The sequence below is a fragment of the Mus caroli genome, unplaced genomic scaffold (assembly GCF_978045245.1).
Source record: "Mus caroli unplaced genomic scaffold, Mus_caroli_1 scaffold_11, whole genome shotgun sequence".
Taxonomy (NCBI): Eukaryota; Metazoa; Chordata; class Mammalia; order Rodentia; family Muridae; genus Mus; species Mus caroli.
In genome coordinates, this window is record NW_028227266.1 from 51,245,293 (window position 1) to 51,270,831 (window position 25,539).

The following is a 25,539-nucleotide window of genomic DNA, read 5'->3' on the forward strand; positions in this document are numbered from 1 at the left end:
TACTGCCAGGATTTCTAGTGACAATTAAAAAAAAAAGAAAAATCACTCTAAGAGGGCCAGGATGACAAAGAATAATTAAAAGAGAAACAAAGAGAGAGGAAAAGGGAGGGGAGGGGAGGGGAGGGGAGGGGAGGGGAGGGGAGGGGAGGGGAGGGGAGGGGAGGGGAGGGGAGGGGAGGGGAGGGGAGGGGAGGGGATCAGCTAGAAGTAATTGTACGAATCTTCAACCCCAGCACTTGGGAAGCAGAGGCAGGTGGATTTCTGTGACTCTGAGGCCAAGCTAGTCTACAAAGCAAGTCTACACTAGCTAGGAACTATACAGTGAGATCATCTCAAAAGAGTAACTGCGCTCTCTCCAGCAGCCGAGCAAGATGCCCAAAGGGAAGAAGGTCAAGGGGAAGAAGGTGGCCCCGGCCCCCGCCGTCGTCAAGAAGCAGGAGGCCAAGAAGGTGGTCAACCCTCTGTTCGAGAAGAGGCCCAAGAACTTCGGCATTGGACAGGACATCCAGCCCAAACGAGATTTAACGCGCTTCGTCAAATGGCCCCGCTACATCAGGCTGCAACGGCAAAGAGCCATCCTCTACAAGCGGCTCAAAGTCCCTCCTGCCATTAACCAGTTCACCCAGGCGCTGGACAGGCAGACAGCTACTCAGCTGCTTAAGCTTGCCCACAAGTACAGGCCAGAGACAAAGCAAGAGAAGAAGCAAAGGCTACTGGCCCATGCCGAGAAGAAAGCTGCTGGCAAAGGCGACGTCCCAACTAAGAGACCACCTGTCCTCCGAGCAGGAGTCAATACAGTCACCACCTTGGTGGAGAACAAGAAGGCTCAGCTGGTGGTGATTGCCCATGACGTAGACTCCATTGAGCTGGTGGTTTTCCTACCTGCCCTGTGTCGAAAGATGGGGGTGCCCTACTGCATCATCAAGGGAAAGGCCAGGCTGGGGCACCTGGTCCACAGGAAGACCTGCACCACTGTTGCCTTCACACAGGTTAACTCGGAAGACAAGGGTGCTCTGGCTAAGCTGGTGGAAGCTATTAGGACCAATTATAATGACAGATATGATGAGATCCGTCGCCACTGGGGAGGCAACGTTCTGGGTCCTAAGTCTGTGGCTCGCATTGCCAAGCTGGAAAAAGCAAAGGCTAAAGAACTCGCCACTAAATTGGGTTAAATGTACACTAAATTTTCTGTACCTAAATATAATTACAAAACTAAAAAAAAAAAAAAAAAAAAAAAAAAGAGTAACTGCTAGAGTAGGGCTTACCTACTGTTTATGTATGCTTAAAATATACTATAAATAATCAAACACAGAGTGTTCAAGTTACTAGTTCTCTAAACACCTCTACCTCATCCTACCCCACAAAGCTACAAGGCACGTGTAATTAAAGTATGTTAAATATAGTGACTTTAATAGGCAGAATGATTGGTCATGAAAATAGATTTCATGATTTTTCTTGCTAAATGAGTTACAATTTCAGTTTTCAAAGTTGTAAGAATTTTTCTCATCTTTAAACTTGTAATCCTTTTTGTCCCTTTGATGACTGCGGAGGCTCCTAGGGATTATAATTTAATTATCATGAAACAAAACAAGCTCACAGAGATGCAAATACTACACAATGTTTCACCATCATCTATCATGTTCATCGACTTAACAACTTACTATTTTTCTCTCACAAGATCTGAGATTTCCAAAAACACCCTGTAGTAAATATATTTCCTATGATCAAGAATGGTCTTCGAGGAAGGTGACTTACCCAGTCCCCTAGCTGCAATATCAGTGGCAAAAAGTACTGCGGCCCTCTTTCGGACAAATTCATTGTAGACCTCCATTCTTCTCATCTGCTGCTGCCGGCCATGGAGAGCAAGAATCGAGATCCCTGGGCGAAGCCGGCAGAACACCCTATACAGATACTGAACCTGGGCACAAGCAGAAGGTAAGTTAGTGCCTCAGGGGAGAAAACAAATTTCACCGACTGTCGGGTTTTTTAAAGAAATGTAATCTAGAATTAAGGTCTTGCAACATTTTTGCACACGTATTTTCTAAAAGAATTTTTATTTTAAAAAGTAAATCTCAATTGCTAAAAATAAAATTTGAAAAAAGTTCTTACATTTTAAATCTACTAAATTCTTTCCAATTTTTGAATGGCTATAAAAATTTAATCTCGGGCTGGAGAGATGGCTCAGTGGTTAAGAGCACCGGCTGTTCTTCCAGAGGTCCTGAGTTCAATTCCCAGCAACCACATGGTGGCTCACAACCATCTATGAGGGGATCTGATGCCCTCTTCTGGCCTGCGGATATATATGCAGTAGAGCACTCACATTAAATAATAATAATAATAATAATAATAATAATAATAATAATAATAAAGAGTTGCATAGTCACGCTGTCTCGTCACAGCAACGGAACAGTGACTAAGATGTCACCCAAGCCCCACCTGACTGCAAAAAAAAAAAAAAAAAAAATTAATCTCCATAAAACTTTATTTTAAAATAATCAGTTTTTTCTATAAATACCCAGAGATTCTATACAGAAAGCTACGAGAGTTAGGTGAAGAGCTCGCGATGGAGAAAGCTTTGCTTTCCCTCCTTCCCTCCTTAAATTGCACTTCTATCTCTTGACCTCACACAACTGCAGCTTAGGTTTTAAGCTTCAAAGTCTTTTATTAATCACATTATAATTCATAAATTTCTACAACAAAATGATCTTAAGTTGTACATTTTATTTCCTATAACAACAGGCAGTGTAAGCATTCTCCTCAAACTGAGAATTTATCATACTAGCACTTAGCTCATCCCCTTCCCCAAAAAATAGGATTTAAATAACTTAGACATAAAATTTTATTATAAATATATTCAATGTATAGGCCTAAAGGAGTTATTGTTTTAGTTTCTTCTTTACTATGGACTTGCTCCTAACTGGATACCATTAGACGGAGCCAGAATTCAACAACATTTCTAACATATATAAAATTTGTGTACATACATTTTTTTAAAACTTGGACCCAGAGGAAATAACCTTTTGGACTATAAAAATGCCAAAATCACAATATAAGGTGAATATACTGCAAAAAAAAAAAAGCCTAAATTGAACAATGTATTACTAGTCATAAAGGTTATCTGCTTTCTAAACAGCAAAACTCTGTATTAGAACAAAGGTCTGCCCCTAAACACATAAATTGCATCACTTCTGAAGAGAATTATGTGTCACCTTCCTTTTTGGACCAATCACTGCTGTTTTGTTATTACTTCTGTTCTTTAACACTCCAGAGCCAGGGAAGTTCTGATTCTTTACCAGCAAAATCAGAAATAATGGATTTGTGCCTTTGAATTGTAAAGATACACAAAGGGGTATCATGAAAAGGAAGATGGTAAAAATAAATCTGCAGGACAGATGCACTGAGGCAAATTAGTTTGGGGAAAAAGAATATACAGAAATTTGGGCTGGTGAGATGGCTCAGTGGGTAAGAGCACCCGACTGCTCTTCTGAAGGTCCAGAGTTCAAATCCCAGCAACCACATGGTGGCTCACAACCATCTGTAACGAGATCTGACTCCCTCTTCTGGAGTGTGTGAAGACAGCTACAGTGTACTTACATATAATAATAAATAAATCTTAAAAAAAAAAAAAAGAATATACAGAAATTCAATTAAAAGACGTCATGAAAACTTTCTGCAATATGACTCTTTTGAATAAAGAAGGGACTTCAATTTCTGTTAACAAACAGCTGAGGTGGGCAGTAAGAGTTTAAGCATGGAATTTAACTCTTACTCACAGAAAGTCATTAGAGGAGACCCAAATAGGAAGCTAATAGAAAGTTAAGCATGGTGCAAACTGTTCTGGAACACGGGAGATGACAAGAAGTTACAAAGCTAACAAATTGCAAAGAGTAACACTATGGATGAAAAGACAGGAATTAAGGGTTACAAAAAGGGAGAAAGTTGGGCAAAGCACAGCTGGGGTCAGGAATTCTTGAAGTGTTCTTATTTGAGTGGTCTCTTCATACAACCTGATATTCTCAGTAGTCAAGCAGAGCTTAGGAAAGAAGTCAGGACTTGAGATTTAGATTCTTCAATTGACAGCGTTCAATCAGACTGCATTCACACCATGAAAATCATGAGGTTACCCACAAAACATACTAAGAAAAGGGGGCAGAATGGAGAAATCAGAAGCACTCAATATTCCAACAGTCAAACCAGAAAGACCTAGCAAAATAATTATAATAGATCAGTCAGAGGTAAAAGAAATACAGGTTAATGGATATAAATTCAAAAGATTAAGCAAGGAGGGTGAGGGCTTCTGAAAGGACAAGGAAGAACTGATAACTGAGCACTAACTGGAAATCTGTATCCTTTAAGACCTAACTGAATTGAAGGTAAAGAACAGGAAAAGAAGTAAATTCAACTAGTAAAATAAGTCTTTAGAAGACATTGTTGTGAAGAACGGAAAGGCATGAGCATTGGGTCTGCTTTCCATTCTCAATATGGGCAATTAACAACAAATGGTAGAGAGAGAAAAAAGGGCAAGACAAAGGGACATTTGCTATATACAGCAAAAAATACTTTTGAAGCAGATGAAGACAAAGCTTAGAACACACAGAATTGGTCACTGTGACAGTAGATCTTGATTATCAATTTGATAAATGGGAGAAGACTAATAAAAAATATCGTATACCCACTGGATACATCTTATGAGGGCTTTTCCAGAAAGGTTTGGCTAAGAGGTAGGAGACTGAATGTGGAAACAAAAAGAGCAGGCCTTCTCTCTCTGCTCTCTGGCCATCATGACATGAGCTGCCCTGCTCAGTCATACACATACCCCCATGACAGACTGAAACCTTTCCCTTAAGGTAAATCTGTCAAGCATTCTGCTCTGTGCTAAAGTCTGACTAACACACTGAAAGGCAAGCACAGGCAAACAATGTTGGCAAGAAGAAAAGCAAGGAGTTGGAATAAAAACAATTCTGTACATTATTTCTTATTTTCTAGTAACAAACCCAACTCCTCCCTAAGAAGTATAAAACTCTGAAAGAAATACTAAGAATATCTGAAATCATTCTTTCCGCAGAAAAATTATAGGCTTCAGTAGACAACAGAAACAAACCACCTCTTACCTTACTACAAGGTAGAAAGAAACTCACCTGCATGCTTAACATGCTAAGCTAGAAAAAGGACAATAAATCTAGAGTTTATTGTAAGTCTATCATCAGGAATCTTAAATACACAGAGAACATAGTATACAAATCAACCATGATCTCCTCTCCTTAAGAGAGAAATAAATTTCCTTATATTTCTCTGAATCCCTTATTCCTAGTACAGAGCTAGTATTCATTTATTAACTCAGTAAGGATATAGACAAAATATTTCAGCAGGACTTTTTTTTTTTTTTAAAGGAACAACTGATCCCAACAACAAAGTTCTAAAAAGGACTTTCATGTAAAACAATTTAAATTTTCCTTAAAAAGCACCAACGACTTACCCGGAGTCAGGATAAAGGTATAAACAGCAAGCATTCCAAAAAGAAATAAGCACTTGGAGGGAAGGAGAACTGGTTCATCATGAAAGCCTCAGTTTGGCCTAGCTAGGTTCCTCTACCAATACTTCTGATGGAGAGTACTACGTTCCCAGAGTCACCAACATCTAAAACAGTGCTGAGCAGAGGTCAGCAAGGCCTCTACCTTCAGTAGGCTTTAAGTCTCGGTCATGATTTCTTTTCCAACAAAAACACAGGATTATCAATCTTTACAGCTCTGTCTCCTAGCACTGCGCAGGACAGAGTCATTATTTGTCTAACTGAAATCTGACAACTCAAGGATAGTGATCCAACACAAATGCATTCAAAAGGAATAATTAAAAAAAATCAATACCTCTTTGCAACTGGAGAAAAACACAATACTCTTCTTCTTTAGGTGGCTTCTCAAAAAGGAAAACAGCACACTTATTTTTTGGTGCAGCTCACAAATTATATAGTTCTGTTCCAATGTAGCAGGGGTGCTTGTAGAATCAAGAAAAACAAATTCTTTTAACAATGTCATATTGCTGCTTTGAAATCAACTCTAAAAAAAAGAAACTTATCAGTGGTCCATTCTCCCAGTACACATACGCTTTTTTCTCTGTTGTCCCCTATAAAGGAAGCTCATCATGACTGAATATATTCAAAGTCCTTTAAGAGTTATATGAAACACACACATACTAGTACAAGATCAAGCAAGAGTCAACCACAGAAAGTAGGTAATGACCACCATCTGTGAGAAGCGGCATGGGTAAACTTTGCTGGGCTGGTAGTTAATGCCTACAACTTTATTGGGGTTTGAGATTAGAAAAATACAAACATCCATCTAATCAATCTAGACCTAACCTATGTATACTTCATATAAAGTTTTACAAACAAGAACACACATAAATATTTAACTCACATTAGTGATCATGTATGCTGAAGCATTTATGAGAAAGTCTAAGGGTTATCTGCAAGTTACTTCGAATTCATCCAACATTAAGATGGGTTGATGCACAAAGGTATGAAGAAGTGGCTAGGAAAAGGAATCACTGGCCTGTGGTGAGCACACATCTAACAGGTTTAAAGAACTTACTGTAGGCATGACAGGAAGAGGGTCTTGTTAGGAAGAAAAAGTTCAATGGGAGGAGAAAGGAGATAAGAGAGAGTAATGCAGCCGGGCGTGGTGGCCCACACCTTTAATCCCAGCACTCAGGAGGCAGAGGCAGGCGAATTTGAGTTTGAGGCCAGCCTGGTCTACAGAGTGAGTTCCAGGACAGCCAGGGCTATACAGAGAAACCCTGTCTCAAAAACCAAAAAAAAAAAAAAAGAGAGAGAGAGAGAGAGAGTAATGCAAATATGACTATATTATAATGTATATATGTGTATGTACATATGAGCTGTAAATAAAATTTTTAAGAATTCATTATAAAAATCTCAATTTGTTACATGTTTGAAAATTCATAACAATACGTGAAAAGTCTCTATGGATTTACTCTTATAATTAGTCTGGGGTACACACACACACACACACACATATATATATTTTTTATATATATATAATATAATTATATATTATATATATAATATATATTATATTTTATATAATTATAATTATATATAATATTATATATAATATATATTATATTTTATATAATTATAATTATATATAATATTATATATATTATATATATTATATATATATATATATATATATATAAAATCATTCAGAACCACGTGATTAAAAAAGAAATCAACCCAAACCTCTATTACTAATGAACTTGTGGCATGAACTATTAAACACACCACCATAAGGTATTATGCAACTATAAAAAAAATGTAATATATATCACTCTGGAGTGACTTCTGGAATAGGTAAAGCACATTTCAGTGCCTGTGAGACTGGTGATACACACTATATATGCATATGCTTGCACAACCAAGTGTAGCCACATTGTTTTCAGGAAAAGGGGCCGATAATTCAAAAACTGTAAGTCAAATACTTTCAGATACCAAAAGAAAGAAATGGTAAAATAGAATTTATTAACATTTAAATTTTCTAATTCATGATAAACACTTATGTTAAAAAAAAGAAAAGAAAAGCCAAAGGATGTAAAAAGAATTTTGCAAACTCAACGTTCAATAGACAACTGCTCTCCATAACACTTGGGAAAACACAAATCCCCAATTTAGGAAGAAAAGAATAAAGTTCTCAAAACAGTCAGCTGCCCAAATGTTCAGATGAAAAATGAACATAAAAGATATTCCACGTCATAAGCATACAAGATGCTCGCCACTTGCTGCTTATGAGGAAAATTCGAATTTAAGACATAATACAACTATTCACTCCACTATACACTTACGAGCCTCCAATATCAGATTTTGAGAAATGATACAGCCACTTTTGAAGATTCCCAAACTATTCTTGTCATCTAGTCCAGCAATCATACTCTCTGGCATTTATCCAAAAGAACTGAAAAAACAGTGTACACACACACCACAAAAAAAAAAAAAAAAAAAAAAAACTGCACTCAGATGTTTAGTAATTTTATTCCTAACCACTACAATTTGGAATCAATCAAGATGTTCTATAATAAGTAAATGGATAAAAGGTACTTGTATATAGTACATTTTATTATTATCTGTATTATCTATACTATCTGTATATGATAATAAAGTAATTTCAGCACTAAAATTTTCAGGACTAAGGGTATATAGCTCAGTGGAAGAACACTTGCAGGACACATGCAAGGCCCTGGGTTCAATTCTCAGCACTTCAAACCTTCAAACACCATTGATAAAGGTCAAACTGCCTACTGAACAATACATATTGTCCCAATGCTATCTTGTCAAAAACAAAAATAATAAATACTTACTTGACAAAAATAATAAATACTTCACAAAAGATACCTTGGTCAAAAATGTCAAAGAGAAAATTAACTATACTTACTAACTATACTACAAAAAAATGGCTCATTAATTAAAAGCATTCACTGTATTGCATGAGAACCTGAGTTCTGAACCCACATAACAAGAGAGCATCTATAACCCTAGTGCTCCTACAACAAGATGTAAAGCAGAGACAATGAATCCTCAGAAGCTTGCAGGTCAACTAGCCTGGTATAGCATCAAAAAATAATTAAGAGGACTTCATTTCAAACAAGGTACAACCAAAATTGTCCTCTGACATCCATATGCACACCATGACATCCAAGCACCTAAACAGACAGACAGACAGACAGACACAGACACACACACACATATACACGCACGCACGCACATACACACACTGATAAATGTGTGCATACTTACTTAAAGTCAAGATGATCTATATTTCTTAGAACTGTTGAGAACACAAAAGTCCTTGCACCCACAGATCACCAGGGAAATCAGGAATGTTAGTCACACAAGGTTGTCTCCTCAAAGGAGGAAAGGAGTGTTTCTTTTCCACCCAGAAGGCTGGGAGTAGATGATGTTAATGACCTGGTGACCTTTGTTATCTGTAGGGCTAGACCTCACCCAATTCCCCCAGAATGTTTATCCCAGACTCTCCCTCCCTATAGTTTTATTGTTAGCGTTGTTTCTCAGTCAGTGGACTCCATCCTTAGGGAAGACAGCACATGTACTTTATAGCATGTTGACATACCTCTATATTATCTAGGTCTTCGTCAGAGACCACATCAGATCCTATGCCCTTAAGCTACAGCACCCAGCTTCATGATCACATATACTTTAAGTTTCAATGGAAGGAGGCACCCTCTTGCACCAGGGATTGTATTACATCAGGAAGCTTTTTTCCAAAACTGTACTGTGCTTAAGTAAATATGCTTACAATAAGCCACCTAGTGTAAGAGTCTCTAGAAGTTTGAACTAAGTTAGGTTGGACCGCCTTCCTTCTTGCCTCTTGCAGTTCATCTCCCTGCCAGCTGTGGCACTTGCTGCGACACCCTCACCCCCACCCCCACCCCCAGCACTTCTCTCTCATTCCTAGACTTAAACAACAGCCCTACAAAGCCACATAACTACTCTGTTTACAAAAAAAAAAAAACCTTCTTAGTCTCCCTATGGGCAAAACCCCTTTAGGTGTCGAACAAACCTTTTACAGGGGTTGCATATCAGATATTTACACTGTGATTTATAACAGTAGCAAATTACAGTTATGAAGTAGCAACAAAAATAATTTTATGGTCAGAGTCACCACAACATGAGGAACTGTATTAAAGAGTCACAGAAGTAGAAAGGTTGAAAACCATTGTTATAAGCCTTATTATAAATTATACTCTCTGAGCACTTGGAAAGCACGGATATACTTAACTACTAACAGTGAGATATGACTCTCTCTTGGGAAGCCCAATTCATGTTGAGTGTTTCTTATGATTATACTAGGCATCTCCCTATTAACCCATATGCTTAAGAGCTAAGGTTTTTTAAAGTTGCCTTAAAAAACAAAAAAATCAAAAACAAAAACAAAAAAACCTGTGTCATGTTAGCTTATCCTAAAATTCCTTTCTGTGAGGTATGGAGGTCCTAATTAGAAAAGGAACTCTTTTGATTGGTGCCAGTGCCAGTGAAGAGTTATAGATACATCTCTATCCCCGTCACTACCTTAGGAAATACCCTGTGACCTCATTAAATTCCTTGGAAACTCTTTGAAGACAATAAATTCAAAAATCACCCAAATTGTATAGACAATGAAGTGCTACTCTCCTTTGAGAAGCCCAAATAACCACATAAAGCCACACTTTAATATCTTATTTTTCCTGTATGCCTCCTTCTCTTAACCTCATACTGAAAATCTATATTATACATCTCTTTTAATAAACTGCTTTGTAACATCCAGTGCTGAAACTATTTTCTGCATCAAATCCACAAATTCTGTGTTTGCCTAAGCAGACATCTCTGCCAACAACGTTTGACTTTGACTCAATATTGCTACTATCATCCAGAAACTGATCTTCTCTCCCTCCTTTATGATGGAAGTGGTTATTAACATCTTATCAAAAGATGTTTGGCTGGGCGGTGGCTGCACATGCCTTTAATCCCAGCACTTGAGAGGCAGAGGCAGGCGGATTTCTGAGTTCGAGGCCAGCCTGGTCTACAGAGTGAGTTCCAGGACAGCCAGGGCTATACAGAGACACCTGTCTCGAAAAACCAAAAAAAAAAAAAAAAAAAAAAAAAAAGATGTTTGTTCTCCAGACTCCATTTTCAGAAATGTTATATTAAAATATTCTCACACTTAAACATACATGCAGAATTTAAGTAATTTTAATAGCTATTTGTAGTATGTTCTGTGTACCTAATAACAAAACATATTATACAAAAATTTAAAATTTAGAATATCAATTCTTGAACTAAGAAAATGGTTCAGGGAGAGAGAATTCCTACCTGTATTTTGCTTTTTCATGAACCCAGACATACTCAGGGTCTTTCAAACTCAAGCGCGCAAGGTCCTTTACAGATTTGGTCTGTGTGGCTGAGAATAGTAAAGTCTGGCGTTTCTTGGGAAGATTTTCAATAATAGCATTCATGGTATCAGCAAAGCCCATATCCAAGATTCTATCTGCCTCATCAAGAACTGCAAAAAGAAAAGTGTAAGTTGCTCTATAATATTTAAATAATATGTTAGGATAAAGTAATTTAGTGTACTGCTTAGAATCCTAAAGCAGAAAAGGACACTGGCTAAGCTAAGGGCAGCTAAGTTCAGTAGCAGCTCAACTGCCTAACATTTGAAAGGTCCATGTGCAAGGTACTGTGTTAAAAATCTCAAAATCACAATTTAAAAAAAAAGTAATATAATGGAAAATTAATCAAATCTAAACAAATAAAACCTGTTAAAATTACACAGTATGCTGTTAATCTCTTAGTACTGACAAATCACAGTTATGTGCAAATTTAAAACTAAGGGCATCTGAGTGAAGAATAATAGAGACACCCTATGACTATAACTTTTCTGAAAGTACAAAAGCATTCAAAAATGAAAAGCTATTAAATTCCCAACAACTAGCCTTTGATGCAATACAGAAGTTTATTAAATTAAACCAAATGGCAATTTGACTAGGGAGACGGCTCAGTGGATAAGCACTCGCCATGCAACAAGCGTAAGGACTAGAGTTCAGATCTCCAGCACCCACACAAAGGCAGAGCCCCAGCACTCACAAGAGAGGTGGGACCCAGGTCATCTGGTCAGCTCTACTTGCCAATTTGGTATGCTCTATGCTCACCAAAAGACACTGCCTCAGTAAGGAAAGTGGAAAGCAACAGAGTAGACACCTGACATCAATCTCAGGACTCCATGCGTTCTTACACAGGTGTGAACACACATACAGGACATGCACACCCACATGTACCAGAAAGAAAAAAGAAAAGAAACCTGTCAATGCCTAACACTCAAGTACCTAGTTAAATATATTGAATTCCCAAAAGGTTCCCTATAGATTGAAGAAGAAATAGCAGTCTTATACTCTTCTTAGTTTAAGAGCCCAAATGCCAAAATAAAAGTACAAATTATTTCTCAAACTGTTTTCATCACGTTATCTAATACAACATTGCTGATATTAAAGCTCAGAAGAGCTGTCTTGGGAATGAGCTGGGGTTTGGTGGAGTTTGGGTTGGTTTTGTTTGTTGGTTTGCTGGTTGGTTGTTGTTTTGTTTTGTAACAGAAATCATAATACCCACCTAACATCTGAAGATTGGTGGCATGAAAACATATTGTTTCATCCATGTGTTGAAGAAGTCGACCTGGTGTGCAAACCAGTATGTTTATGTTGTTGATCCTCTCAGCTTCATGTTTCAGATCCTGCAAACAGTTGTTTCTTTGGTTACACATACATGCCTGACAGCAGCCTATGCACAACTGTAAAAGCCACTTGCTCACAGAACTTCATTGGAGCAGTTTGGATGCTTAGATTTAAACACCACTTTTCCCTTTCAGTTCTGTAGCACACCCACATTTCCAAGTGAAATCAAAGTCCTCAGAGAAGAAGATGGGACAATATTGGGGAGGAATTTGTAAGAATGGATGGGGGGGGGGGGGGGCAGGGGGGGGGCGGGGGGAAAGAAACTCAGAGCTCATCATACCCAGGAATCTGAGGCTAAGAAAAACTAACAAATGACTGTGACAAGACTTAATTTCCTACTAAGTCAGTAAACGGTCTTAAAAATTGCAATTACTCCAACTCTTTAAGTCAGGTGGAGAGGCACTAAACAGGCTCTCCCATACAACTTCCACATTTTACTGGGGTGGGGGGAGCTGAGCAAGCACTACAGTTTACCGTTTACAGGCTCTCACCCTGAGACAAGAACCACCAGATGCTATTAAATGTTAAAGACAAGTAGCAGGTACTAAAGTAGTGTTTATGATGCTACCTCTTCCTTGCTTGTATGCATCTACATAGAAATTCAAGAACTACTTATCCTCACAGCCCAGAGGTGACCTTAGCAGATACAACCATCTCAGATGTACTAAAAAGTCAACAAAAGTTGGCCAGGTTTTACCATACACCATAATTAAATATAGTCCTCAAAGCAATCAACTTCCTTTCATGTGGCATTGACATAGCAGTGTTTTTTTTAATTATTCAGCCTCTTTGACATTTTATTAAAAGGTACTATGTCCACATACTAAAATGTTCTCTTTCCCAAAGCATGCAAACAAATAGGTTTGCTCTAGATAGCCTGTCGATCTGTCTGAATGCCTCATGAACTCAGATGCTGACAAGAGCAGACTTTCTGGACCTATGTAGATGACACACACTGAGGCCCCATCCAAAGACCAATCCATTTATATGAGTCCTCCATCTCCTCCCCTCCCCCCACCCCTTTCATCAGCAGAATAATGTTAAAGGAAAGGGCAGATAAGGAACGAACCTTTCCACCAATGATGAGACCAGCTGAAAAATCATGATTCTTCCCTACTTTGCGTAGAACCTCAAATGTCTGATAGGCCAGTTCTCGAGTAGGTGATATTATCAGAACTCCCAGGCCATCTGTTGAAGTCCACTGCAGGCGGTATAAGGCTTCCAACACCTTGAAGATGAGACAAAACTGAATTTAATAATCTCTTAGAAACAAATCTTCACTTTGACTAAAGTCTCAACCTTTCCCTTCAAATCAAATACATCATCAAACAAAAGGGAACCTCTCACAAGTTTTATCCAATCTGAAAGAGACATTTTCTTCCAACTAACAGAAGCATCCAACTCCAATTCAGAGAGAAAAGAGAAGCCCTAAGGCAACTCATTTGATGTCAGAGTCAAAAAAAAATCAGGAGACCAGCTATTGGAGGACATGTATAACCCAGACCTCTGAAACAGGGACAAGAAAGTTATTTTCTAAACAGAAACCACATTAGAATCTATATAGCTATTATAGTTTTACAATGATTGAATTCCCTATCTGTAGAAAAATAATGCTATAATGACAACAATAACTAGGATTTAAGAGAAAACTAGTTTTGAGGCATATGAAACAAATGATTTGCTTTCTCTCAGGGCCAGTTGTTTTTGTAGGAACCAAATTAGAAAACCAACTAAGCAACTGTGATGCAAGTGAATTCCTAAGAGCTCTACTGCCCTACTACTGTAAAAGACAGCTGCCAGTGTTCCAGAAATTTCTCAATACCTAAATCCCCTTCCTGTAAGCAAGATTAACAATCATCATGTTCATCAGAACAGCTGTTAACTACTGCCAAGAGACCCCCCAAGATTGTTTTTTTATGTTCCTTATTGCAGAGAATGGGATATTCACTAGACTCTCGCCTGAGATTCTGGTCACTCCCCAGTCATCTATACATCATCTACCCTAACTGTTTATGACCTCAGTGTCTCAAGAAATACTAGATTATAGAGATGTAATGGGCTAACTGAAGGGAAGCTGTCAGTGCAGGTATGGGAATGTCTAAGCCATGCTGGGACAACTTCCCAATGGCCTAGTTACTATGAAGTTATCCATCCTGTTCAAGTAACCTGTCACTCATGTTCTTTAAGAAAACCCAATAAATTCACTGGCTCCCAACTTTGAACTTCAGTAGAATCAGACTTTGTTTTCTTGGTAGTTATCTGTAAGGTGGGAGTATATATTCGCTTACATCTCCCTGGGGAAAGAATTCTCACAACATGAATATATTTCAGCCTCATCCTAGACAAATGGCAATTATAAATACCACCAGCAGGCTTTCAAGAGTGAAAGCAGAAACAGCTTTCCCTACCAGGTCTCCTGGGAATTACATCAAATGGAATAACCCAAGCACAAAGACAGAACAAGACCATTCTACACTACCACATGGCATGTCCACCTCCTTCAGAATGCAATCACTTATAAAGCAGACTGACTCATTCACCAAAGTAAGTTAATGAGTGCCTTCCATGGGCACGGCACTGTCATACACGCTAAGGAGAGTGAGATCAGGTAAGGAACTCGATAGACATGGCTCCTGTCTGGCCAAGAACTCCAACATGAAACAGCTATCTACATAACTGTCTGTTTTGTTGTAGGTTTAGAATGTCATAAAATCATATAATAGAGGCCCTGATCCAAAACAAATGTACTTACCGGAACAAGAAAAGCCAAAGTCTTGCCAGATCCGGTTTTGGCAGCACCAAGCACATCTTTACCTTGCAAAGCCAACCCTATGGTCTGCTTCTGTATCTCTGTTACCAAGCGGTACTGTGCTTCTTGCAAACCTGGCAGTACGGAAAAGAGAAGAAAACTCTTAATGGATGATGCCACAGGCTTGATTGTATGTCCCCATCACAAACAGATGGCTAAAAGTTCTTCTGTTCTACTCTGATGGAAATCATAAATAGTCAAAGAATAGTTCTGAACGTCTGGTGGCTCATAGGCTAGACTTCCAAACCCATAATCACTGAGGCCTCCTATATCCTGAAAACTAAAAGCTTTTAACTCCAAACTTTCAATGTTGCAGGCAACAGGTGCGTGAGATGGTTCATCAGGTGAAGTGCTTGCTTTGTGAGCCTGACGACTGGGGTTTGATCCCCAGGACCAAATGAAAGAAGAGGACTGACTTCACGAAGTTGTTCTCTGACCACCACAGGAGTGGTCACTCACACCCCCTCCAACACACACTCCACTAATAATAACAAGCTAATTGTTTTGTTTTGTTTTGTTTTAAGCTGGAGACTACTTGCTCTTCTGTTCAAGATAGAGGCTTGCATGAGGACTTAGACAATATACAGAATGGTGACAACATGAGAATGAATTATACTAAATGAAACAAGCCTGGCACAGAAAGACAGATACCAGATGATCTCATGTTTATAAATCCTAAAAACAGAAAGAATGTCACCAGAAACTGGGGAAGTGGGGATACAGAAAGCTGTTACTCAACACAAAGGTACACAGGTTAAAATAGGTTCAAGAGCTAGATTGTAGGCTGGGGATAGATATTATGGGTCGGGACAGCTCAGTTGGTAGAGTGTTTACTTAGATGGGTGAAGCCCAGGGTTTAATGCCTGGGTACATGCCTATGATGCCAGCAGTTAGGATGTAGAGAATGAAAGATCAGGAGCCCAAGGTTATCCTCAGCTACAGAGCAATGGCAGTATTGAGACCACTCTGGAATATATGAGGATATGAGGCCTATCTCAAAAAAAAAAAAAAAAAAAAAAGGACACATTGTACATCACAATATCATAATAACTATAGTTAATTATAATTTATGCTTTTATGCTTGAAGATTGCTAAGAGTAGATCTTAAATGTCCTTGTGAAGGAAAGGTAAGTACATTAATGAGCTTGATTTACATCCATATTGCAAGTCATACTATTGTACACAGTAAACATATAACCTTGTCAAAAAGATCACTATAAAGGAGAGGCCATCCTCAAGTCAAGGTGGTAGGAATTATTCCAGACCCAGCCCTTAAAGCCCTAGAACAACTCCTGCCAGCATCTTAACCTTGGACTTCTAGACACCAATTCTAAAAAATTTTCTACTGCTTAAGACTGTTAGTTTGTCGCCGAGCGTGGTGGCGCACGCTTTTAATCCCAGCACTTGAGAGGCAGAGGCAGGCAGATTTCTGAGTTCGAGGCCAGCCTGGTCGACAGAGTGAGTTCCAGGACAGCCAGGACTACACAGAGAAACCCTGTCTAGAAAAAACAAAACTAACACAAAGGGTAAAACATTTTTGTTTGTTCTCCTGTTTAACTAACAGAATCAACAAGTTTCATTCAAAATGTCCAGTCCAGAGCTTCCTGGTCCTTTTTAACTTATCTTCAACCAATCCATAAAAAAAGAAAAGAAAGAAAAGGAAAGGAAAGGAAAGGAAAGGAAAGGAAAGGAAAGGAAAGGAAAGGAAAGAAATTTAAAATTCAGTATTTTAGGGGTGGGTAGATGGTACATGCCTTGGAAGAGGATCACTGAGTTTACAGTCTGAACTATAAAGGGAGTTCAAGGCTATCCTGGACTACATAACAAACCCTTGTTTCAAAAAAGCAAACCTTGTATTTATGGTATTAAAGAAGATTTTTTTTTTCTGTTAACCTTTCTCTTCTCTAAAAGATGTGTAGCTAGAAAGACAGCTCAATCAGTAACGTGCATGAAGACCTAAGTCAATCCTTAGAACCTACAAAAAATACTATACATGGAGTTGTGTGTGCGGTTAAACTAGACTAGGAGAGAAAAGCAGGAAGATTCTTGGGGCCTGCTGGTCAGCCAATCTAGCCTAACTAGTGAGTTCCAAGTCACTGCGAAACCCTGCCTTAAAGGAAATGAAAAGTTTTCCTGAGCTGTCAACCAGCCTCCACACGCAGGCATGCATATACACAGAAGCATAAACATGAACACACGTGCATTTTCTTTAATTCTGAAAAGATATGAATACATCTAACAATCTATCCTAAAATGACCATATATACTTACCTTTCAATGTTTTTTTGGACAAAGGGAAATCTGAAAATCTTGTAATTTCATTTACATTTATCTGGAGAAAAAAGATTTTATAAAAAGAAAATAATGTCAGTTAAGTCAAGAAATGTTAGATGACTCATTAGTTTCACAATACAACTCCCCTTTTTCCCTACTGCCTAGTTCATCCTTCATATAACAAAATTAGGAACATACCATCACTTCTAAATAAAAGCCATTTATTCAAATAACATGATGTTCCATGGAGCAACCTCATTTGGCAGAGACTTGTGGGGCATTGGGCTATGCACAGACAGCCTGGTTTCCAGTTGAGGCTAGATGTTGAACCCCGGGACCTGGTGGTGATAATTCACCTACATGGGATGGAGAGAGTTCTCTCATGTCTCCTGGGCCCTAGCTCCAGTTGAAGTTACCACCCTCTCAGTCCCCACAAGAGAAGCATGGTTAGTAGTCACGTAGGCAATGTCCCAAGCTTCTGACCTTCAGGCTAGACTCCTCCCCAGTTACCTAGCAACAGTAAAGATAACAGCACACCATAAGAAGCGCTGCTTGGCCCCACATCACTCTCTTGTTCTTACTCCTCTTACTCCCTCTTACTCTCCTCTCCTTTCCTCTCTCTTCTCACTTATTCCTCTCCCTCTTACTCTCTAGCCTTTCTTCTTTCTCTCTTTCCCCTTTCTCTCCTCTTGGCCATGGCCTGTGTGTCTGTCTGTCTGTCTGTCTGTCTCTCTCTCTCTCTCTCTGTCTCTCTCTCCACCTTTTCTCTTTCCTCCTGCCTTTCTACAATAAAGCTCTAAAACCATAGACTGTCTCTGTTCATCAAGGCCCGCTGTGCTTACTCTCACCTTCGTGGGAACCTCTCCCCCTATGCTCTCTCTTCTATAACCCCAGAGCTACAAGGTGTCGCCCTGGGGCCCAGGTCAGGGGCTGCCCCCCAACCCCCATCGAGTGGGGTCAGTGGCTTAGATGTCCACCCAGGGCTGAGTTGAAAGCATCCGGCAGCCCTCCCACGTCCGCCTGCCCAGAGCATAAGAGGAACTCTGGCCGGGAGCAGGCTATCCTCCCTCCCCACTCTTTTCCCCTACCCCCTTTTTAGTTCCCACAGATACACTTCCAAACAGGACTTAGATGTGTTCCTCCTTACTTACTTGGGGTACCAGTAACTAATGAGCTACTTTCATAGAATAGAGAATACTACCTAAGGAGGAAAGCGTGATAGGTAATAGTGACTGTCAACTTGAAAGGATATAGATTCACCCAGGAAACAAACTTTTAGGCATGTCTATGTCACAGTTCCTAAATGGGGTTAATTAAGGTGGGAAGACCCCTTAGTGTGGCAGCACCAGCATTCATCTGTTTGTTCCCTATCTGTGGACAAAACATGACCAGCGATCTCACACTCCTGCTACCATCCTTCTCCCTGCCAAAACAGAGTGGATCCATGCATACTACATGGCAGAATAAATCCTTCCCACTCTAAGTAGCTTCCTGTCAGATATTCTGGCTCATGACAATGAGACAAGTAACTAATGCAGAGCAATGGTAAAAACTGGGGCTGTTGCTGTATGCCTGATGCTGTGATCCATATGCCTTTGGCACTTGTTTGTGAAAGGACTGGAGAAGAGAATGGAACTTCAAGCTAGAGAAGTCTTAGAGCATACAAGCACACCTTAATGAGAAATCCAGGGGAGAGTTCAGAATGCCAAGACAAATGCAGACAGTAGAGGCCCATAGTTTATGAGGTTCAAAAGGAAAAATGACTATCCAGATCTACTCTAGAAACTATCAATGTCATATTCTGGCCAAGAATCTGACTGTATTCTACCTACGTCCTTAGAACATGAGAGAAGATAAATTCAAAAGTATTGGATTAATATGTCAAGGAAATCTCAAGCCAGGGTAGCAGGCAGTCAGCCAGTGTCATGGTTACAGCTTACTGCTCTTAACTAGGTCTATAGTGAACACATGTAACAAGTGAACAGACAGTTAGGGAAACTGTTCCACTTGGCGAAGAAAGAAGGGAATTTAAAGTTCAGGTACTATGGTTTCTGAGAAAACAACTGTAAACTGTTAAGACTGGCACCATTAAGAGAACCCTGTGTCCTGCTGGAAAAGGAGCCTCAAGAGCAAGACTTTTCTCACGGAAGTCTCTATCTAAGGAAAATACAGTCATAGAATGCCACTACAGAAGCTCCCTGCTCTGACCAACCACCTAGGAAGTGCCTCATGGGGTCAACATAAAGAAGTTGACCTAAGTGTAATCCAAAGAAGCCAGGCTATATCTCAAATTGACAGCAGACCTTGCAGTTTGGCAATGCCACCCACATGGTATTAGTCTTACAGGCACAGGGAGTCATAGAGGCTCATGCTAAGCTTCCAGAGACCCACTAAGGCCAGGTGAATGTGTAGCAGGTCAGAGTCTCTGCAAGAAGGCCCTAAGGAGCCATCACATGAATGTGTGATGATGAAGCCTAAGTTATGATGGGAGCCACAAAATACTAGACAATGGGGCATCCACTGATAAAAGTTCAGACATAAAGGGAGCTAACTCAAGAGAAAGGGCATGTGTACTGCAGGTTAAAAAGAAAAGCCACAGAGATGGAGCTACCCAAGCCCTTTGGAGCCCAGATGATTCCTTCGTTTGTCAAATCATTCATTGCTATGATTCCATTGCTCCCTTTTAGAATGAAAATACTTACTCTGTGTTATTAGATACTAGAACTATGAAACTTGTTTTTATTTTATAGGCACTCACAGATAAGAGCTGAACTTATCCTCAGACACACATTCCCAAAATACAAATGCTCCCACACATATATTCTCCTACAACCCAGCCAGTCACAAGCCAAGGATTAGAACCCTCAAGCTGGAGGAAAAGGAAGAGATTCACACTGAGAGACTATCAAAGGTAGCATAAGTAGTCTTGCTGCCCAAAAAAAAAAAAAAAAAAAAAAAAAAAAAAAAAAAAAAAGACAACAGAAAATTAATTACATCACTCATTTCATTTAGGAAGACTGAGGTATAGTAGAGAAGATAATAACTTCTAGCCTTAATAGTGTCCTATACCACAAGTATGAAGACATTCAGTGTGATGGCTTGCACATACTTTGGTCAAGGAGTAGGTATGTTACTATGAGTGTGGGCTTTAAGACCCTCATCCTAGCTGCCCAGAAGCTAGTATTCTGCTAGCAGCCTTCAGATGAAGATGTAGAACTCTCAGCTCCTCCAGAACAATGTCTGCCTGAATGTTGCCATGTTCCAGTCTTGATGACAATGGACTGAACCTCTGAACCTGTAAGGCAGCCCCAATTAAATGTTGTCCTTATAAGAGTTGCCTTGGGGACTGGAGAGATGGCTCAGCAGTTAAGAGCACTGCTCTTCCAGAGGTCCTGAGTTCAGTTCCCAGCAACCACATGGTGGCTCACAACCATCTGTGATAGGTTCTGATAGCCTCTTCTGTGTGTCTGAAGACAGTGACAGTGTACTCACATATATAAAATAAATAAAATCTTTAAAAAAAAAAAAAGTTGTGTTGATCATGGTATATCTATTCACAGCAGTAAAACCTGAAGACAGAAGTTAGTACCAGGAGTGAGGTATTGTGTGATAGGCCTGACCATGCTTTTATTTGGAAGAATGTGGATTTGGGAACTTTGGATCTGGACAGCAGTGGAATGATTTAATTCAGGCTTAATGGGCTATCCTGTAGGAATATGGAAGACTTTGTTGCTGAGAGTGATTTGAACTGTACAGACCTGACCTGGCCCAAGAGATTTCAGTGAAGAAGATTTTCAGTATGTGTCCTAGAGACTGTTTTTGTGGTATTTTGGTGAAGAATGTGGCTGATTTTTGCCCTTATCTGAAAAGCCTACATGAGGTTAAGGTAAAGAAGATTTATATTAATTGCATTGACAAAGGAAGACTCAAAAAAGCCCAGCAGAGACTTTGTTCTCTGGTTAGATCTCATTAAGAGCATTTTGAACAAGCATACCAAGCTTAGAAAACAAAAATATAAAGTATATCATTTGAGTATTAAAGGGGCACCAAGAAGTGAAATGGAACTGGAATCTTGCATTCAGGAATATTAGAATGAATTAAGGGAATAGTAACCTTGAGAGAAGATTGCACCCTGCTAAATTCAGGTCTAGGCATAGTAATACAAACCTTTAATCCCAGAAGGCAAAGGCAAGAGGATCTCTGAGTTCAAGACCATCCTGGTACAGAACAAGTTCCAAGTAGAGAAAAACTTAAATGCATGAGTAGTGGACATCTTTAATCCCAGCACTTAGGAAATAGGCATGCAGATCTCTGAATTCAAAGTCAGTCTACAGAGCAAATTCTAGCATAACCAAGATTAGGCAGAGGATAAATTCATTGAAAACAGAAAGCTGGTGATACTATAATAGAACAAGGGAGCCATGTTGAAGCCCCAGGAAACAGCAGAATTCAGCAGCTTCACTCATTTGGCTCTGGCTTTATAGTCAAGATGAGAAGGAGACTAATGGGATAACTAATGTTAGTTAGCTGGAGCTAAGAAATTAACAGTGATTAAGAAGAGACCAGCATCACTGAAGTGAAATCTGGGAAATGTTTTCTGAGAACACAAAGAAGCTATGTTCCAGAGATAGTCAAAGTTGTACCTCATGCTACAGCTGTACTTGGTAATGTGTAAGAATCACCCAGGGGTATCAATTTTGAAAGTATAAAAGGATCATGGAGAGCAACTGAAGGTTGGCACTGTGAGAGGCCATGGAAAGCCATTGGTGAAGGTGCAGCCTCAGCTGAAGTTGACAGCAGAGGACTAAAGGGGTCATGCAAAGTTGAGACTTGGGACCATGGAAAGAGCCTATGAAAGGCTATTGGTGAAGTCTAGTTGCAGCAGAAGACCCCTGTGTATTGGAGATGCCAGTACTAATGGGATGGTCACCATGAACAGCAGCAGCAATGGAATGGAGTCAACCAGAGCCTAGAATGCTATAGAGGGCAGAGCTGGAGATGTAACCCAAGCCCTTTGGAGGAGTCCAGAATATCATGTATAGATCCCAGACACTGGAACGAGAAGCTGTGATGTTGAAGTTGCCTTGGAGACCCAAAGATGTTAAAAATGCCAGAGCCATAGGATATCTGCAGAGAAAAGTTGCTAACAGGGAGTAGAACTAGCCCAGGAGAAAGAACTTTACTGCAATCATTACAGATGAAAAAGGAGTTGGAGATCTAAAGACCACTTTAACATCAGACATGAGATGCAGAGTTTGGAGTTTGCCCAGCTGGTTTCCTGTCTTTCTTTGGGGATTAGAGTTAAGTAATTGGATGAATCTCAGAATAGACCTTGAACTTTGGACTACATTGTTGACACTGCTATAAACTATGGGGACTTTGGAAATGGGACCAAATGTACTTCTTTATTATGCTACGACTAAGTCCTCATAGACTCATACGTTTTAACAGGGAGTAGAATGTGATGCTTTGTATAAGCTTGGCACAGGGAGTAGCACTATTAGAAGGTGTGACCCTATTGGAGTAGGTATGTCACTGTGAGTAGGGGCTTTCAGACCCTCATCCTAGCTGCCTGGAAGCCAGTATTCAGCCAGCAGCCTTCTGATGAAGATGTAGAACTCTCAGCTCCTCCTGCATCATGCCTGCCTGGATGCTGCATGTTCCCACTTTGATGATAATGGACTGAACCTCTGAACCTGTAAGCCAGGCCCAATTAAATGTTGTCCTTATACGAGTTGCCTTGGTCATGGTGTCTATTCACAGCAGTAAAACCCTAACTAAGACATTCAGCATAGGCAGAAATAAAGATATGAACTCAGAAAAGTACTGGGTAGAGCAAAACAAGAAGTCACAGCTCCACAGGAGTAAACCAAGCACAGGCTAAGGCTACATTCTCCAAGCAACTCTAGTCACAGTGCAAAACAAAATCCAAAAGCAAGCCGGGCATGGTGGCACACGCCTTTAATCCCAGCACTTGGGAGGCAGAGGCAGGCGGATTTCTGAGTTCGAGGCCAGCCTGGGCTACAGAGTGAGTTCCAGGACAGCCTCGACTACACAGAGAAACCCTGTCTCGAAAAACCAAAAAAAAAAAAAAAAAATCCAAAAGCAATTTGTTAATAATGGCCTCTTCTTTAATTGATCTTTTTTCTATATGACAGGCATTGTGAATAATGTTTACCACACTTTATCTTAATTTATCTAAACTTATGAGGCAGGTACTACTACTAAGCCTTTTAAAACTAAGGGGGGGGGGTGTGAATAGTGTAAGAAAAGTAACCAAAGTCATATAGCTGGTGAGCCAAATCCAAATCAAATTATCTGAAGTCAAAACCCCAACTAATTCTTAAATGCTGCCAACTCTGAACAGTTTATCTCATTGTTGCTGTTGCTGTTGCTGTTTAAGCTACAAGATAGCAAGTAATAACTTTAATTCCAGGATGATTCTACCTATTAAATCCCAAACTAGAAAGGTGGCATTCACTGGAAAGGTGAGAGAGGTGGATGAATGCTGGAAAATATGGGTTTTAAGAGGATGGATCGAAGTAGCATTCCTAAGGGGCAGACACCTAGGGCAGGAAAACATGGCAGCTTGTCTAAGTGTTAACTATGAGACTACTCATCTAGGAACACTGGCTACAAGGTGCTGATGTCAAGGAAGAGACAAACACATTCCAGTGTCTCTCCACTGATTCTTGGTGGAAACCATGAAGACAATGAGGCAAAGAACATAGGATGATGCTAAGGGACAGAGCCAATTCCCAACGGATACAGGTCTAGGTTCCAATTCCACACTACTGGATGTGGAAAATTAGGACCAGTTTCTTATCCTCTCCAAACTCTACAGTTCTTATCCATTAAATGGACTACTAAGATCCATATACACCTAAGATAGGGGCAAAGAATATAAAACATATGGAGAGTACTTAAAGATATTTCTATTATTTTAAACATTTCCCACGAACAACAGCGTTTTCTTACATACTCCAGATTTTAGCTTATTATTTCACTTTTGAGACCAAGTTTCACATATCACTGACTGACCTAGAATGTGCTATAAAGCCTTGGATAACTTTGCACCTCTGATCCCCCTGCCTCCACCTCCTTAGTGCTCAATATGTGCCCTGTTTATGTGGAGCTGGGGATTGAACCCAGGACTTCCTGCATGTTGGGCTAGCACTCTACTGAAGGTTCTCATTCCATTCGCTAGGTTCTTTCCACAGCGGTCACTATTGCCTCTCTGTTCTGTCACCACTGCTGCACCATATGTCCCTACCCGGAGTGTCACCGCATTTCTATCACTTTTCCCAGCGCTGAGGAAAGTAGAAGAGTCAGACCTGGGTAGCGACACCCAACAGACCACTAGTGAGGCCCCGTTGGCCGGGTCCGCCCCTTTCCCACACCACCCTGACCCTAAGTCCACCACAGCGGCGACACCTCCGGACTACACCCACCTTCGCTCCCCAGAGCCCCGCCGAACGTGCCCCGAGCCCACCTCACCTTCTCGTAGTTTTGCATGAGGCGGCTGATCCCCTCGCGCTCGACCTGCCATTCCGGCTTCTTTAGCTGCTTCCTCCGCTCCTTCTTTTGGTGCTGCCTGTGGGTGTGTTTTTTCTTCCAGCGATTGAAGCTCCGCACCGGGTCGGGTCGGGTTCCCTGACCCAGAGAAGCAACCGTTTTGCCCATGGCGGGGGCTGCCAGGACCCACGACGCCGCTAGACGCGAGCCTCCTCGCTCCTTAGGCACAGCACGGAAGACGCGAAACCAGCGTGTGGAGAAGGCGCAGGGGCGCACGCGCAAGGCCGGGAACCCGCCCCCAAGCTGGGGAGAGTGGGCACACATTAATGACGACAGGCAAGGCGCGGACGATGATTGGTGATTTGGCTTCCGCAGGGCGGGGCGATCTTAAGACGCCAGGGGAAGCGTGCACGGAGGAACTGGGCGTGCTCCAGTGCTTCGGAGCGTGCTTAGGGCTTCCGGAAACAGCGCAAGTACACTGCTTATTGCTAGTATGGTGAAGTCATACTCAGCGTAAAGTACTGCTTTTCATTTATTCTGGATTCAAGGGTGCCCAGCATTCGTGAGTACACTGTTACACGTTATAGAGTATGTAGGTCGTACTTTGTAAATCAGACTGGCCTCAAATTTATAATAATTCACCTGCCTCCTGA

General features: G+C 40.4%; 1 protein-coding gene and 1 pseudogene across 1 annotated transcript in view; one reads left to right on the forward strand and one right to left on the reverse strand.

Moving 5' to 3' along the window:
- Positions 1–25,162, reverse strand: part of Ddx10 (DEAD-box helicase 10) — a 160,893-nt gene extending 135,731 nt beyond the window's left edge. The window contains exons 1-8 of the mRNA XM_021171852.3: positions 24,869–25,162; positions 17,369–17,429; positions 15,041–15,171; positions 13,358–13,516; positions 12,167–12,287; positions 10,877–11,066; positions 5,865–5,991; positions 1,756–1,918 (exon numbers count right to left, since the gene is read on the reverse strand). Coding sequence (XP_021027511.1) covers positions 1,756–1,918; positions 5,865–5,991; positions 10,877–11,066; positions 12,167–12,287; positions 13,358–13,516; positions 15,041–15,171; positions 17,369–17,429; positions 24,869–25,054 — 1,138 coding nt within the window. The 5' untranslated portion in view covers positions 25,055–25,162. The remainder of the gene's footprint in view (positions 1–1,755; positions 1,919–5,864; positions 5,992–10,876; positions 11,067–12,166; positions 12,288–13,357; positions 13,517–15,040; positions 15,172–17,368; positions 17,430–24,868) is intronic.
- LOC147002016 (large ribosomal subunit protein eL8 pseudogene) lies at positions 364–1,229 on the forward strand (annotated as a pseudogene).
- Positions 25,163–25,539: the final 377 nt, after the last annotated feature.